The sequence below is a fragment of the Aquarana catesbeiana genome, linkage group LG07 (assembly GCF_042186555.1).
Source record: "Aquarana catesbeiana isolate 2022-GZ linkage group LG07, ASM4218655v1, whole genome shotgun sequence".
In the NCBI taxonomy this organism is placed as follows: domain Eukaryota; kingdom Metazoa; phylum Chordata; class Amphibia; order Anura; family Ranidae; genus Aquarana; species Aquarana catesbeiana.
In genome coordinates, this window is record NC_133330.1 from 239,944,206 (window position 1) to 239,959,701 (window position 15,496).

The 15,496-nt window shown below is 39.6% G+C and overlaps 1 protein-coding gene across 1 annotated transcript in view; it reads right to left on the reverse strand.

The window, feature by feature from the left end:
- The window catches only part of EPHX4 (epoxide hydrolase 4), a 134,398-nt gene that overhangs the window by 61,543 nt on the left and 57,359 nt on the right, over nt 1-15,496 (reverse strand). Inside the window, exon 3 of the mRNA XM_073593151.1 lies at nt 2,994-3,151. Coding sequence (XP_073449252.1) covers nt 2,994-3,151 — 158 coding nt within the window. The remainder of the gene's footprint in view (nt 1-2,993; nt 3,152-15,496) is intronic.

Genomic DNA, 15,496 nt, shown 5'->3' on the forward strand with positions numbered 1-15,496 from the left:
GAATGCCTGTTTGTGAATAATGAACGCATAACCTGTTGTAAAAGAGACAAATCTTTCTGTGGGAATGGGGAACAAAATCATTCACAAACATTTGCATTTTTTCAAAAAGTTAGCACACGCAGGGTACCAAGACAGCTTTTGACCGAATGTTGGGTTCTGAATGATGTTCATGCACGTCTGCAGAAAAAAACAGCCTAGTTTGATCACTGAAAATGTTGTGTTTCTCCAGGACAATGCACAAGCTCATACTGCTCACAGCGCATTACAGCAACTCGGCTGGGAGGTATTGTCCTATCCCCCTTACAGTGTTTTCAGTCTGTTTGGACCCCTAAAAGAGTTCCTCAGAGGTCAGCATTTAAGCACTGATGATGAAGTGAAGAGGATGTCCTAGGATGGTTCAGATGTACTGACAAATCTTTCTATACTGAAGCTTTCCAGGCATTAGTTAAACGCTGGGATAAGTGTATAAATGTAGCAGAGGAGTATGTTGAAATGAAATGCAGTTTGCACTCCTTGAAATGTGTTCTTTTATTATATAAACTCAAAAGTCCTGGTGTGACTTGAACATCCCTTGTAGTATTTGAATACTCTATATCATCATATCATGATGAATCATCAATCATTCTACAAATCAAGCCTGGTATGAAGTTAGTACATTATAGAACCAACCATCAAGACTGTGTCAGTAAACTGTGATCATTTTTAATAGCCTTCAACTAGGAAAGGAAAATATTCTGTAACAGGTCTACACCAAAGTGGAATGGTAACTGAGCTGTATGGAAAAAGCAGGTTGGTAATCATGGCACACACATGAAAATTTTAAGCAACAGATGGTGAATATGCTCATCCACAGGCTTCAGGGTTAGGTTTCAGGTGATCTTTTCTTTGTTGTCTTGATGCTGTATCTCATAACTGGTGTTACTCAAACACGCCTCTGTGTGATTTAAGGGCAGTTCAGTTGAATAGGTCAAAATTGACATGATTCAGAAGGCATTGAATCCGAACCCCATTGAAGTTAAAGAAGAAAAATTCTGATGGTTTGTTCCCATCTTTGGAGGGAAGCTGCAGCAGCCAAATGCAACAATATGGCATGGGTAGCTCATCAAATCTCTGGGGAACATGCCTGAGAAAAATGTGTACAGCAGTGAGGAAGGGCTATTTCATGTGGATTCAAGGGCAACAGGGCAAAGATGCAAATCTTTTAATACAAAGCTTTGCAGGATCCCTTAATGCTGTCAACACTGTTACAGAATCGCTAAGGCTCATTTCTGGGATTCCCAACAGTGCCTACTTGCACTATACAGTATGTCAGCATTTAAAAAAATACCTTTGTTTGTACACAATATTAGCAACACTCCAAACATTTTTAAAGATATATCAGTCGAATTAAAAGGCTTTTCTTTTGTAACACCTGGATCTGTCCATCTCTGTTGAGGTCTTCTCTGCCTTTCTTTTAAATGGTGGTGGTATATGTGAACATGTTGCTGTTGTTCTAGGTAGGCTGTGCTTTGGAACATAGAGATGACATTGTGGCTATGATAGAATATTGGAAATTACAACTTGTCTATTTATGTTACAGATAAGGGGAATATTTTCTGTTATTACTGAAGAAGCAGGCACTGACCTGTGAAACGCGTTGAATGTGGAGAACCCATCTTTTGTCTTTTTGATTGTAACCAATTATTGCTTTCATTCATATATATCATGGATAACATCTGTTCTTATGGTTATAGTAATGGTGACTTCCACTAAGGATATTACAGGACACAGGGCTTACTAGCTGCTTGGCAAAGCTCCTTATGTGTTCCAGAACAAACATTTTCCCCCACAAGGCTCTATTGTATATTTTGGGCCTTTCTTTTTCTATTTGTAAAAACAGTTGTTTAGGGATATAAGGGAATGCCATATTGGGTACTCACATATTGTTCCATGTATTGCTGTAAATGTGCGAGAAGGGTAATCTGAGTTTTGTAGTGAAGCGACCCTTGTGGCAGATAGGCGTCAGGTGACTAGAAGTACTTGTACCCTGTATGCTCCATCAGGGTCGAGATAGCAGTTTGTGGTACCCATGGGAGAGGGGGATGTGGATGAGGGATGCTTTGTGAACTTCTGTTACTCTTGGTAATGACTTGCTTGCACTCCACACTGTATTAACTCATTAGACTATACGTGGGGATTACTTGCATTACACCCCTTTAGTAACTTCAGATCAGGCAGGAACAAGGTTTCAAAACTTTACTTGAAAAAGTGCAAGAAGCATTACAAAGTCTATCTTAAGGAGACATTATTCTTCCCTACATCCCCAACCCTAACAGGTTAACCCCGGCATACCTGCAAAGGCAGAGTCCATGTAAATACAGAGTCCATCAGAGGCATTCTCCAGCAGTTGGTGTCTTTGGGGCAAACCCAAAGTTCTGATGCGCTTTACATTCCAGTAGTAGTAAGCAACATTAACAGCAGTAAGTAGTAGTATGTGACATTTTTTTGCTTCCCACGGGTCCTGTTCTCTGTCTCTTTCCCATTATGGTCCCCAGACCTCTCTGCTTGATGGCTCTCTATCTCCATCCACATCCAATCAGGATAAAGAGAAATTGGCCACACAACACTATAGGACGCATCCAACCACACGCTCTGGACCACTGTACCTCTTTTATAACATCATAAGTGTCTGTGTCAACCATGGCTGTCCTGACACCCAATGTGAAAGCCTATGATAGCTATGCAACTTTCCAACCCACTAACTGACCAACTTTTATGGCTGCTAGAGGCTAAAACAGTACCTTTACATGCTAGTATTTTAATACTATGAATACAGAGATCAGGCTGGGGATAAGAAGGCCAGATACTTGAGCTAACTTATTTTTGACAGGGAGGAGATGCAAGTAAATAACCATAAGACAAGTAATTCCTAAGAGGTAAGATTGCACTAATATAACAATTCAAGAATGAGAATGGAAATTCAGTTTGGAATAAATCTGATTTGTTTCTCTTACCTAAAGAGTCTAAAATTTCTTTAACATCCACAATAATATAGTCTAGTTTGTAATTCTCTTTACAAGAGGGAGCATCTGTTTCCCCATATCCTCGTAAATCAAGAGCCACCACACGATATTCACGCTTAAACTCCCGCAGTTGATGGCGCCAAGAATACCTGCATTATATGAGAAATATAAGAAATATAAGTAATGATGCCAATCAACCAGAGCATCATTATTTTTAGCATCCAAAAAGTTGTTATATATTATTTAAAAATAACGCAACTAATAATTCAAAAAGTAATACAGTTACATAGTTACAAAGTAGGTGAGGTTGAAAAAAGACACAAGTCCATCAAGTCCAACCTATTATTAGTTCCATGCACCCGTCCCTGCATGCGTGCAAAACTCTGATGTGCAGGTCAGTTACTACAGCCCATGTGTCTCCACTGACTAACATAGGCTACCTTCATGCAGCTCCATACTGCCCTGGACTCATAAACAAACAGCTCTGGCATGCTTTAAAGGCTTCTGTACCTGTGTGAGTGAGCCATTACACTATCATGAAATGTAAATTCCCTAATGCTTCAGTATTTGTGGAAATGCCACATAATCCTGGTCCTGGCAAAACCTCAGAGTGGTTGGACTCCCACTTATTATCTAATTTCTACAGTTTTACACTTAACACCCACACTGCTTAAAGTATAACTAAAGGCAAAACTTTTTTTTTATCGATAGAGTGAAGACTGATTAAATCACCTGTCAGGTTTTTACTGCTGTCTATGTCCATGTTATGGAGGTCCACCCCCTCTATTGGTTATGTTTACCGTCATCACCAAGAGTAAAAATGAAAGAAAATACCAAATTTTGGGTTGTCACCAAAAGATTAGAGGGTACATTTTCCAAATCGGTACACTAGTTCTGGTGACCCTGATGACAATCAGGGATTCCCTCACTTTGGAAGGTTTTCCTCTCACTGCCTTTAGTTCTACTTAAATTTACACCTTTGCAGAGTTCTTCTTAAATGCAAAAGTAGTGAAAAGTTAATGAGCAGATGGCTAATGAACAACTCTTATACCTCCAATGTATTATTATGAGGAACAATGTTATGAATATGCTATTTGTTAAGTCAGGCGTTTGTATCTACTTAAGGCAGACTGTGTCTACAACTGGGACATCATTATACAACCAGTATGAAATTTGTGATGAGCCCAGCAGGATTTACACTGCAGGCAATAAAACATGTCCATGCTTTGTGATTATTAATAGCGTAACTAAACTCAGAATGGGACAAGGCACAAAAGGAAGTATATGCAAACAAGCGGGATGAAATGCTTGTGTCAAGTGAAATGATCTGACAAGTCTTCACACAAAACAGTACAAGTGTAAGACTCAAAATAAACTTAATAATAAGGGTCATAAGATGCATAAAAAGTGAAAAGTCTGAGTTTTAAACTCATTAACAGGTCTTTGTACACAGCAGTGATATTCTTCTGTAGAAAATCAATACCAAGAACAGCAGGCTCAGCTGTGATTTGCGGTGGATGGCCAGACTGCAGCTCATCTGATATTTCCCATCGCAGCTTGTGCTCTGCAGTTATGTGGGCAGTACCCTGTCCAGAGGAACAATAAACTACCCAGCTACACATCATTAATCTGACTCTGTGACTTCAATCATAATTATTGCTATCATGTGTCCTATTCTTTAGTACCAAGAGCGTGACTGTCCCGATTGTTGCCACTCCTAACCTACAGCAGACTTTTCTTCACAGCACAAATATTTCTGATTCAGTATGTGCATTAAAGCTGATCTTTATGCAAACAGATACAAAAATTTTAAATTTGTGGTTTCTGTTTTACAAAAGAATTTGCATTTCTGTCCATTCAGTTGTAAAATGTAAACAGCCCAATAGCAAGGCAGGTGACTTGGCTTTTCTCTGCCGCAGTTCAACAATAAAGTTAAAGAGGAAGTAAACTCTCCCGCTCTGATGCTTCTTTGCATTTAGTCCATTATAATAAGTAATTATCAAACTATAGCCACTGTAATCCAGCCCACATTGCAAATTACTTACTGTTTAAAGAAACTTTAAAAAACTTGTTTCCAGGGGTAAGGCAGCGCCATCTTAAGCATTGTTTTCTGAGTCCACAGTAGAGTGTATTTCTGCCCTTACATTGAGCACTTCCTGTACTGTTAACCAAGCCTCCTTCTCAATCCAACGTTTCTATGGCAACCCTGCTTCCCTGCTCATAGCTGACTTGTTTTATTTCATAGTATTTACTTGTGCCGATTATTAGTGTTTGCCTATGTCAGTCTTATCAGCTTCAGCTGATAAGACTGCAGTAATGCTGTCCGATGCCTTTTTTTCCACTCCATGTGATGTCACATGGTGACATGGGGAGTAGTAGGAAGCTCTGAGTGATTATGCAGTCTCATGGGATTTCAGTGTTGTGCCATAGGAAGTCCTGATAATAGATAGACAAGCACACAGAGTGTGCCGTAAATCATGGGAGATATGGGCATGCTCAGTGACGTCATTCTAAAGAACAAAAAAGGATTACAACAATACGATGCAAGTAAGGAGATATCTACAAGCAGTGTTCATTAGGGTTTTTTTATGCTGATTCACATGGGACAAAGTTGTAGGGGAGAGTTTACAACAACTTTAAGTTACTTCTCTGCCTTCAGCCTGTAACTGGACTGTGATGGAGCAGCAGCAGACTGATGAGCTCATCACTCTGCTCACCCTGTTTTCTCCTGTCCCCATGTTCCTTGTGAGCACACAGTGCATGAAGAACAGATGATTGGTTCCTCTCTCTCCCTCTCCTAGTTACCTGTACAGAGATATACTATATACATACACCTATCAGCAAAAGTATGCAAGCATAGGAGACACCCCTGCCACACCCCCTTAAAGGAGAATTGTACAAAAAAAACAAGATTGGTTAAACCCACAAGTGCTTTTTGTACCACTACTATTCCTTTATATTGGCTTTTGGAATTTACAAACACAGCAATTTAGAAATCAGATGAAAGGTTTAGTGCTGGAAAACACTTTTTGATAGATAAAAAGTGCATTTTATATACATCAGACCAAAATGAGGGACAAATGAGGAGGAATGAGGGACAGAGGGACATTGCTCTAAATCAGGGACAGTCCCTCGAAATCAGGGACAGTTGGGAGCTATGCATTTATAGAGAGGGGTGAGATTTCTGAAGGGTATCTTGGGACAAGAGTCTCTCTATCAGATCAGCTGGGAGTACAGGATAATGGGGAAACTGAGAACAAGCAGCATTGCCTATCTGAAAATAGCAGAACATCATCCAGCCAGGTAACTGAAATTTTTAATATAGATCCTGAATCAAAAACAATGTACCATGGGGCATGACATCTTGAAAAGTTTTCTTTACCAAAACATGGCCATAGCTGAGGATCCGGAATAGTTTTAAAGTGAGACAGGGAGGAGGGATTTCCCCACAGAGGCTAAAAAGGAGACCAGTGATTGACTCCACCTAGCTATGTCACCCACTCAAAGAATGGTCATAGTAGAAGTTATTTAAATTCTTATACAAATAAATAAACTTTTAATAATTTCTTTAATGCTGTAAAGAAATGCCCTTTCATATGTGCAGTGTTAACTATTAAATATAGACTTGCGTCTAAAATATGTTCGTGCCACATCTAATTCCATATATTGCACTAAATCTAAACGAAAGCTGGACTTATTTTCCTCCAAAAGCAACTCCAGACACCCAAACCTCTCCTCAGCAGAGTCCAAATCTACCTGGACTTCCGTATTACCCACTGCCCTCACGTTATTGTTAACTCTCCTAAAGCAATACCTACTTAAGCATGAGTGATGAAGTGTGTTATACCCTGGAAGCAACGGTCTGCACATCGGCAGTTAGTGTCAGCTGTGTCACCCATTTGATCCTATTGAGGTTTTGGCTGGAGTGCATGGCTGCCTGGGTGATATTCTGGACACATGATCCCCAAACGCTGGCTAACAGTGAGAGCTGAGACGTAAAAAAAGGTGAAAATTCTATAGTATAAAAAATATGGGACCTGTTTATGATTTACAGGGCTTTAGCAAACTAATCCAGTTAGTGTTTACATCTACTTTAAGTTAGATGTTTTCAACCTTTCCCTTAGGAAGGTGATTATGCATGTTTTTCTTGCTGACATTATGCAAAAGCCAGTAGTTTAGCTTTCTGCCAGAAAAACAGATTAGAATATTAACTCATGTGACAGCCAGCAAGGGCTGGGAAAACACATCTTTGATATACTCAGTTTATATTATGAGTGGAAGAAAATCTAAAGTTAGGAATGAAGGATATGTATGCAGTAATTTTTACCAGTCATTCCAGAAACTGGGATTGACAGGGAAAGTAAGATAAAGGGTAGCAAGCGATGGATCTAGAGATGGGTGAGACATAAGTAGCCCTGATTTGTATAATTAATGTAGATTTTAAGGTGAAATTAAAATCCAGGGCCCATAATCAGTAGGCAAGAGGTCAGTATTAAGTACCCTCCAAAAGCCTCTGTCCCAGGTTAGTCCATCACATTAATTATTCAGAGTATGGGGGGGGGTCTTTGTTAGACATCCTGGAGATTGGTTTGGATTTGTACATGGAGTACTCCAAGGCTGCAGCTTTTATTAGTGACAAACACTGACAAATACGGACTGGCAAGAAGCACGGTGGGTATAAAAGAAGGAACTAGGCAAAAGCAGACCAGAAGCAACAAGGAGCATCAAGACTTAATGGAAAGAGCATGAAAAGAAAAAGTTGGTGGAGCACAGGCAATAACTGAGAAAGCAATGTGCAGTGGAATGCTTGTGGGGTACTCTATGGAACATTGAGTAAAGTTCACAAAAGCTACTGCATTGCCTTGTTACTAACTACAGATGATCCAGCTTGGACCAATGTAATTATACAGTACATATTCCATAACTGGCTGATTCCTGCAGAAGCTCCCACTACTACAGTGATTGTGGCTGTCTTCCAGGTCCTGTGCCAAGTGTCTGCCCTGCTGCATAGTAACCAGAGGGGGTCACCCACTCAACATAGGCACCATTCAGAGAAAGCCTTGAATTTTTGTCAGAAGGCATTCTCTGATTGGATGTGATTGAGAATTTGATGTCACCATCCCTTCTTGCCACCTGGTTCAATCAGAGAAGATTTTGCATTCATGACTCAATGATCGGCAACCACGAGTTAATACAGTGAGGATCACTATAGTAGCGGAGGCTATGACACTGATTCTTCATTTCCACGGGGACCAGTCAGGTATGGAATATGAATATTTACTCTGGTCAAAGCTGGACCAATGTAACTATGCAAAAAAATACATGCCCGGAATTCAGATTTAGTAAACCATCAGAGGTATTTTTTTTTAATACAACTAGTATAACAATAAAAAGGGGGGAGTTTGGGACTTTGAATGAGGCACAATAAATGTACCTCCATCCCTGATTCAGGTAAATAAGAAAGGAGTGTGGGACATTAAATGAGGCAATTGACTTGTGGAGGTAGAGTGGTTGGTAAAGGTTATTTATTAGTAACAATAGTATGAAGCAAGTAAAAAAGTATTTTCATATATATATATACATACATACATACACATGCACAATGGCATGAGCATGATGGATACAAATGTTTCAGCTTAGCAGCACATGAGAAGTATTTGAATACTGATAAAAAGGTATAAATACAAATATGTAACATGTCATAGAAACGACATTTGGCAATAAGATGAACAATATCAATCTTGAGCATGATTAATTGTAGATATAATACAGGATATTTCCTATTAACAGGCAATGGTACATCATATGCAACAGAGCTGCTGTAAAAACAAAAAAAAAGGAAAAAAGAGCTCTGTTGCATATGGTTAATGGGAAATATCCTGTATTATATCTACAATTAATCATGCTCAAGATTGATATTGTTCATCTTATTGCCAAATGTCGTTTCTATGACATGTTACATATTTGTATTTATACCTTTTTATCAGTATTCAAATACTTCTCATGTGCTGCTAAGCTGAAACATTTGTATCCATCATGCTCATGCCATTGTGCATGTGTATGTATGTATGTATGTATGTATGTATGTATGTATATATATATATATACACTACCGTTCAAAAGTTTGGGGTCACCCAAACAATTTTGTGTTTTCCATGAAAAGTCACACTTATTCACCACCATACGTTGTGAAATGAATAGAAAATAGAGTCAAGACATTGACAAGGTTAGAAATAATGATTTGTATTTGAAATAACATTGTTTTTACATCAAACTTTGCTTTCATCAAAGAATCCTCCTTTTGCAGCAATTACAGCATTGCACACCTTTGGCATCTGTCCACAACACTTTTTTCCAGTCTTCCTCTGTCCAATGTCTGTGTTCTTTTGCCCATCTTAATCTTTTTCTTTTATTGGCCAGTCTCAGATATGGCTTTTTCTTTGCCACTCTGCCCTGAAGCCCAAAATCCCGCAGCCGCCTCTTCACTGTAGATGTTGACACTGGTGTTTTGCGGGTACTATTTAATGAAGATGCCAGTTGGGGACCTGTGAGGCGTCTGTTTCTCAAACTAGAGACTCTAATGTGCTTATCTTCTTGCTTAGTTGTGCAACGCGGCCTCCCACTTCTTTTTCTACTCTGGTTAGAGCCTGTTTGTGCTGTCCTCTGAAGGGAGTAGTACACACCGTTGTAGGAAATCTTCAATTTCTTTGCAATTTCTCGCATGGAATAGCCTTCATTTCTAAGAACAAGAATAGACTGTCGAGTTTCAGATGAAAGTTCTCTTTTTCTGGCCATTTTGAGCGTTTAATTGACCCCACAAATGTGATGCTCCAGAAACTCAATCTGCTCACAGGAAGGTCAGTTTTGTAGTTTCTGGAAGGAGCTAGACTGTTTTTAGATGTGTGAACATGATTGCACAAGGGTTTGCTAATCATCAATTAGCCTTCTGAGCCAATGAGCAAACACATTGTACCATTAGAACACTGGAGTGATAGTTGCTGGAAATGGGCCTCTATACACCTATGTAGATATTGCACCAAAAACTAGACATTTGCAGTTAGAATAGTCATTTACCACATTAGCAATGTATAGAGTATATTTGTTTAAAGTTAGGACTAGTTTAAAGTTATCTTCATTTAAAAGTACAGTGCTTTTCCTTCAAAAATAAGGACATTTCAATGTGACCCCAAACTTTTGAACGGTAGTGTATATATATATATATATATATATATATATATAAATACTTTTTTACTTGTTTGATACTATTGTTACTAATAAACAACGTTTACCAACTACTCAATTCAATTGCCTCATTTAAAGTCCCACACTACTTTCTTATTTACAATTAGTATAAGTATCTTAATTTACCTTTGTATTAGCCACTTACGAGCCCATATGGCAACACTTGAACTGGGAGACGGAAGGGCAGAACTGTGAGCCAATCAGGTGTGCCATATACAAATGTGTTGGCTAGAAACTGCTTATGGAGTGAGCAGGGAGATGATCTCATCAGTCTGCTGCCTCTCTTTCACTATCCAGTCAGCAGGTAGAGATGGAAAAAGGTTACCAAGGAATCCCTTACTATAAGTGGTATCATTCACCAGGCTGTGTTGTGTGACAGAGCTGTATAAATCTCAGGAGACATGCAAAGAACACAAGCAAACATGGATAACGAGATAATAAAATTTATTATATGCATACAATTTGCTACAGTAATTGAAGTACCAATTGGTTGATTTATATAAACCTGAATTATACCTAAATAAAAACCTTTTTTGTTGTATTTGATTAGGAAAATGTTAAACGCCGTCTGTTTTTTTTCTGTCTATATTCTGTTGAGGAGATTTCCCCTGTGACAGAGACAAAAAAAGGGGAAAACTCTGCAAAGTAAGGCGAAAATCCCCTCTTAGAAAGTAAAGTAGTCACTCAAACAAAGATATGTTTTGGGAGGTATTCTCTTACCTCCTGTTCTGGTAATAATTGGAAACTTTCTATCCTGAGTAAATACATCCAATGGAGACAACAATAAAACCTGGCAGGGGTTCTAACTCCTTTTACACTGTACCCAAAACAAGAAACAATGTTTTTTTACTTTGTTTCACATTAAAATGACTTGTCACATTGTGGCTAATTTATCTACTAGAACATATCGTGTTGACTAATACCACCTGATTTATCTCTCTAGTAAAGGACGGTTGTGAATGAATTTAGAAATGATAGTAATAACATAGAGCATACAAATACAAATAAATTCACTCTCATTCATCTAATTTCTCTAAGCACAAAGAAGAGTACCCATGAAAAGAGTTTTCTAGAATGGAGCAAGAAAAGTTGATGTAAGTAAATACCCCAGATAGCAAGCAATTGTGATACAAATTTGCAAATGAATTGCTAACTTATTGCTAGACTTGCCAGGTTTCACATGTTTGTTGCACAATTGCAGCAAGTCTGCATTACAATGACTCCAGATCAACTTTCTTTGCAAACATTCTGCAAGTCTGCTGCAAGTTCTGGTTCAGTTATGTTGTGCAATAGTCATCCCACCACAGGGGTCACTGTGACTTGCAGAGCTCTTGCTGTAGACTCACCACTGCAACTTTGCTCTCGCTACAGACTTGCCATGCAAATTTGCTATAAATTGGAAAAGTGTCAACTAGAAGTTGTGCTTCAAGTGCTATATAAGCGTACAACTTGTCAGTAAAATTGTGCAGCAAGTTAACAAGACTTACAATTCAACACTGCCACAAATTTGTGGCAAGTTATCCTTGTTATCTTTAAATCTTTAAAAATGATTTTCAGATCCCATCACTTCCTGTAGATTCTCTCGGCATTCGTTTCCTGTAGGCCATCTCCCAGAAGCCTTCACTTTCTTGTTGTATCACAGAAGAGGCAGGTCCTTGCACTATATCAGGGGTGTCCCATGGGCTACATGTGGCCCCAGGGAGTTTAGCATGCAGCCTGAGCCTATCTGAAGGAATGCTGGGGAAGCCAGGCAAATGCACACATGGAGAAATGTTGGGGATGCTGAGGTCAGCTGGTAAACTCCTTCCTGTGTCTTACTGGTTTCTCTGTCTCTGTCTGTATACCAGGGAGTCTCTGAAGCTTTCTAAGAAATATAGCAAGGCTTAAAGTAAGGCCTTGTTCTCAAAATCAAAGAAAGTTTGTATTTTTCTGCAACTGAGGTATACTAATGGTATATTGGTACATAGGGGAGCTGGATTTAAAAAAAAAAAAAGGTGAACTTAGCCTTTAGGAAATTTAACTGGTGTCCTTCAACACACTTCTTCTGAGTCCAAACTGTTATGGGCACACCCCTTAGGGGTGCATCATCATACCACCTATGGTTGCCACATTATTCCTTTAATCCAGGATACATATTAATTACACAGGTTCTGAGGTTGATTTAATGCAGATGAGGCACCAAGTGAGTTTAATTACCACCTTAATCAGCCACAGAACCTGTGTAATTAATGTGTGTTCTGGATTAAAGGGATGATGTGGCAACCCTAATACCACCCTGCCATTGTAAAAACACTGTACAATGCAGGACAAAAGACTATCCATCACCAACCAATGGAGGACGTGTGGAAGGGCCCATGATGATGGGGCTGAGATGTGAAAACGCTTCATTCAAATTTTAAAAGAACATGACGTTCAGACTTGTGAAAATGTCCTAATAACACCAGATTCCTTTATTTGGAAATATAGCATAAAAATGGATAAGACACCTGGGGACATCAGCTTTATTTTGGGATTTGGCTGGCTGATCCTTCCAGGGGGTGGGGGGGATTTCAGTACTGCAAAGCAGAATGGATGTGACTCCATCACACAGAATGTCACATCAATTAGAACTGGAGTTTCTGCAGTGAACTGCTGCAGTCTGGAATTCCTCTGTCCAAAGAAAGAGATTTATTCATAGCACATTGCATAAAGTGTGTTTCAAGTAGTCCGCAATATGCACTTCATTGGCGCTGTAACAGCAATATTTTGCTCATATTAGGTTTGGATTTTCCCAGCAACTCTTAGCAATACGTATTAGGTACAGTAAATCACACCCACAAAAAACCCAAAATGTCAAGGGAACTATATCAACTGCTAGTCAAGATGAATCGTACATGCTGATTTCTGATTCAATAAGTTGAGTAATAGAAGTTGAATAACAGAAGGCAGGCAACTCCAGGGGCATTTCTATTACAAGATAAGTGAAAATGTTGCCTCAGACAATCACTCGCCTCCAGGCCCCTTAATTGCCCCTAAATACTAATGTATTAGTATGGCGGGATGGGGGGCAGCAATTCAGGCCTGTTCCAGTAGGTGGAACAGAAGCACTCTTGGTTACATCTATACTACTACTCAAAAAAAGTAAATGTAATACAGATAGACTTGTATTTTTTCAGAGATGTCACCCCCATTTTAAAAGTGTACACTTTAAAAGCTTCCGTTTGTGTTCAGGAACTGGCTCCCCCAAACTTTATGGCTGAAAAGTGCTAATACAGGCGCTGGTTGAAGAAGGGTCTCAAAAAAAATACTGGCCGTGCTCTGACCACTCAGTAATACCCACTGCATGGTGTTCACATTTATTATATTGCAGCTTACCATTTTTTAGATGTGATGGCTGCATTCATTTTTCTTTTTTAGACTTTTTTCTTTTATTTTCATCTGGTGATCCAGTTCTCCAGCAGAATGTATCAGTTTACATGGGTGAGACAAACCCTTTAATACTGGAAGGGATTCTTAAATGATCAGCTTTTATTTATTCATGGAAAACTTTTATCCCGGAAGGAAAAAAAAGCTATCTGCTAATTATAAAGTGTTAGCTGAAGTTTGGCTTCAATTCGTTAGTGTATCTAAATCTGATTTAACACTCCCCTCCTCCCTGGACTGACAATGGTGCTGTCTGCTGTGTCTCCTACGCTCCTTCATCCAGTGTCTTGCTAACACGTGAGGTTACTGGCCAGATCACCAGGTTAAACAGTGGGGGAAAAAGCCTAAGAAAAGAAACCTGATGCAGCCACCACATCTAATGATTGGTAAACTACAACAGATTACATTTTTGGTTTTGGGTTTAATACCGCTTTAATTAGAGATTGAAGACTCTGCACAAAGTGGCCATAGACAATCCCCTGCTGCCTTGAATGGGCAAAGTGCAAGACATCTCAAAGATAAATCCTTAAAGTGATTGTAAAGGCTATTTTTTTTTTTTAAATAACAAACATGTTATACTTACCTCTGTGCAGTTGGTTTTGCACAGACCAGCCTGGATCCTCCTCTTCTCGGGTCCCTCTTTGCTGCTCCTGAATGGCTGAGGGGATAATGTAGTTTAGCAACCTTGTAATGGGGGAAGTAATGATTGTACCTGTGGGCATGAAGTGTAAAGTGTGGAGTGTATCTGAACAGCAGAGATCTCCTTGCAAAATGTATCAATTTTCTGTTTGAAGTGATTGGCGATCTCCTGGGCAGTGAGTGAGTTAGTGAGTGGAGGCAGTGGAGGGCGAGGTAAAGAGTTGAAGGTAGAGAAGAGTTGATGGGGACGGGATGATAAGTTGTTAATAAGAGTGATAAAATAGGACTGCTTGGTAGTGAGGAGGATGGAACTGTAGTTTCTGAGGGCTAATTTATATTGTTTGAAAACTTTCTGAGACTTATGCCCTGTACACACGGTCGGACATTGATCGGACATTCCGACAACAAAATCCATGGATTTTTTCCGACGGATGTTGGCTCAAACTTGTCTTGCATACACACAGTCACACAAAGTTGTCGGAAAATCCGATCGTTCTGAACGCGGTGACGTAAAACACGTATGTAGGGACTATAAACGGGGCAGCAGCCAAGCTTTCGTCTCTTAATTTATTCCGAGCATGCGTGGCACTTTGTGTGTCGGATTTGTGTACACACGATCGGAATTTCCGACAAAGGATTTTGTTGTCGGAAAATTTTATAGCAAGCTCTCAAACTTTGTGTGTCAGAAATTCCTATGGAAAATGTTTGATGGAGCCTACACACGGTCGGAATTTCCAACAACAAGGTCCTATCACACATTTTCCATCGGAAAATCCGAACGTGTGTACAGGGCATTTGTCTTATGCCACAGGTGTTCATGAGCAGGGATATGTTTTTTCAGACTTCTAGCATCATCTGTTTGCCAAGGTTGAATGGTCGGGGCCTGATTCTTTGTGTAGTGAGGGGAGACAGTGTGTCCAGTAAGGCTAGAAGTGAAGCACTGTAGAGAGAAGTGGCTAGGTCGGTGCAGGATAGGGGTGAGATTTTGTCATAGAGGTGGTCGGTTGCAGAGTAGAAAAGAGAAGAGTTGAGATGGCGTAGGTTTCTACGGGTGCCCCTCACTATCGGAACCATCATCACCAGCAACTGCCACCTCTTCTTTTTCCAGCTGGTTGCTTCTCCTTCTGATGCTATTCCTCTCACACCTCCACAGGTTAACTTACTATACACTTCTTACTGGTTAACAATGGCTTTGACTCACTATCCCCTTG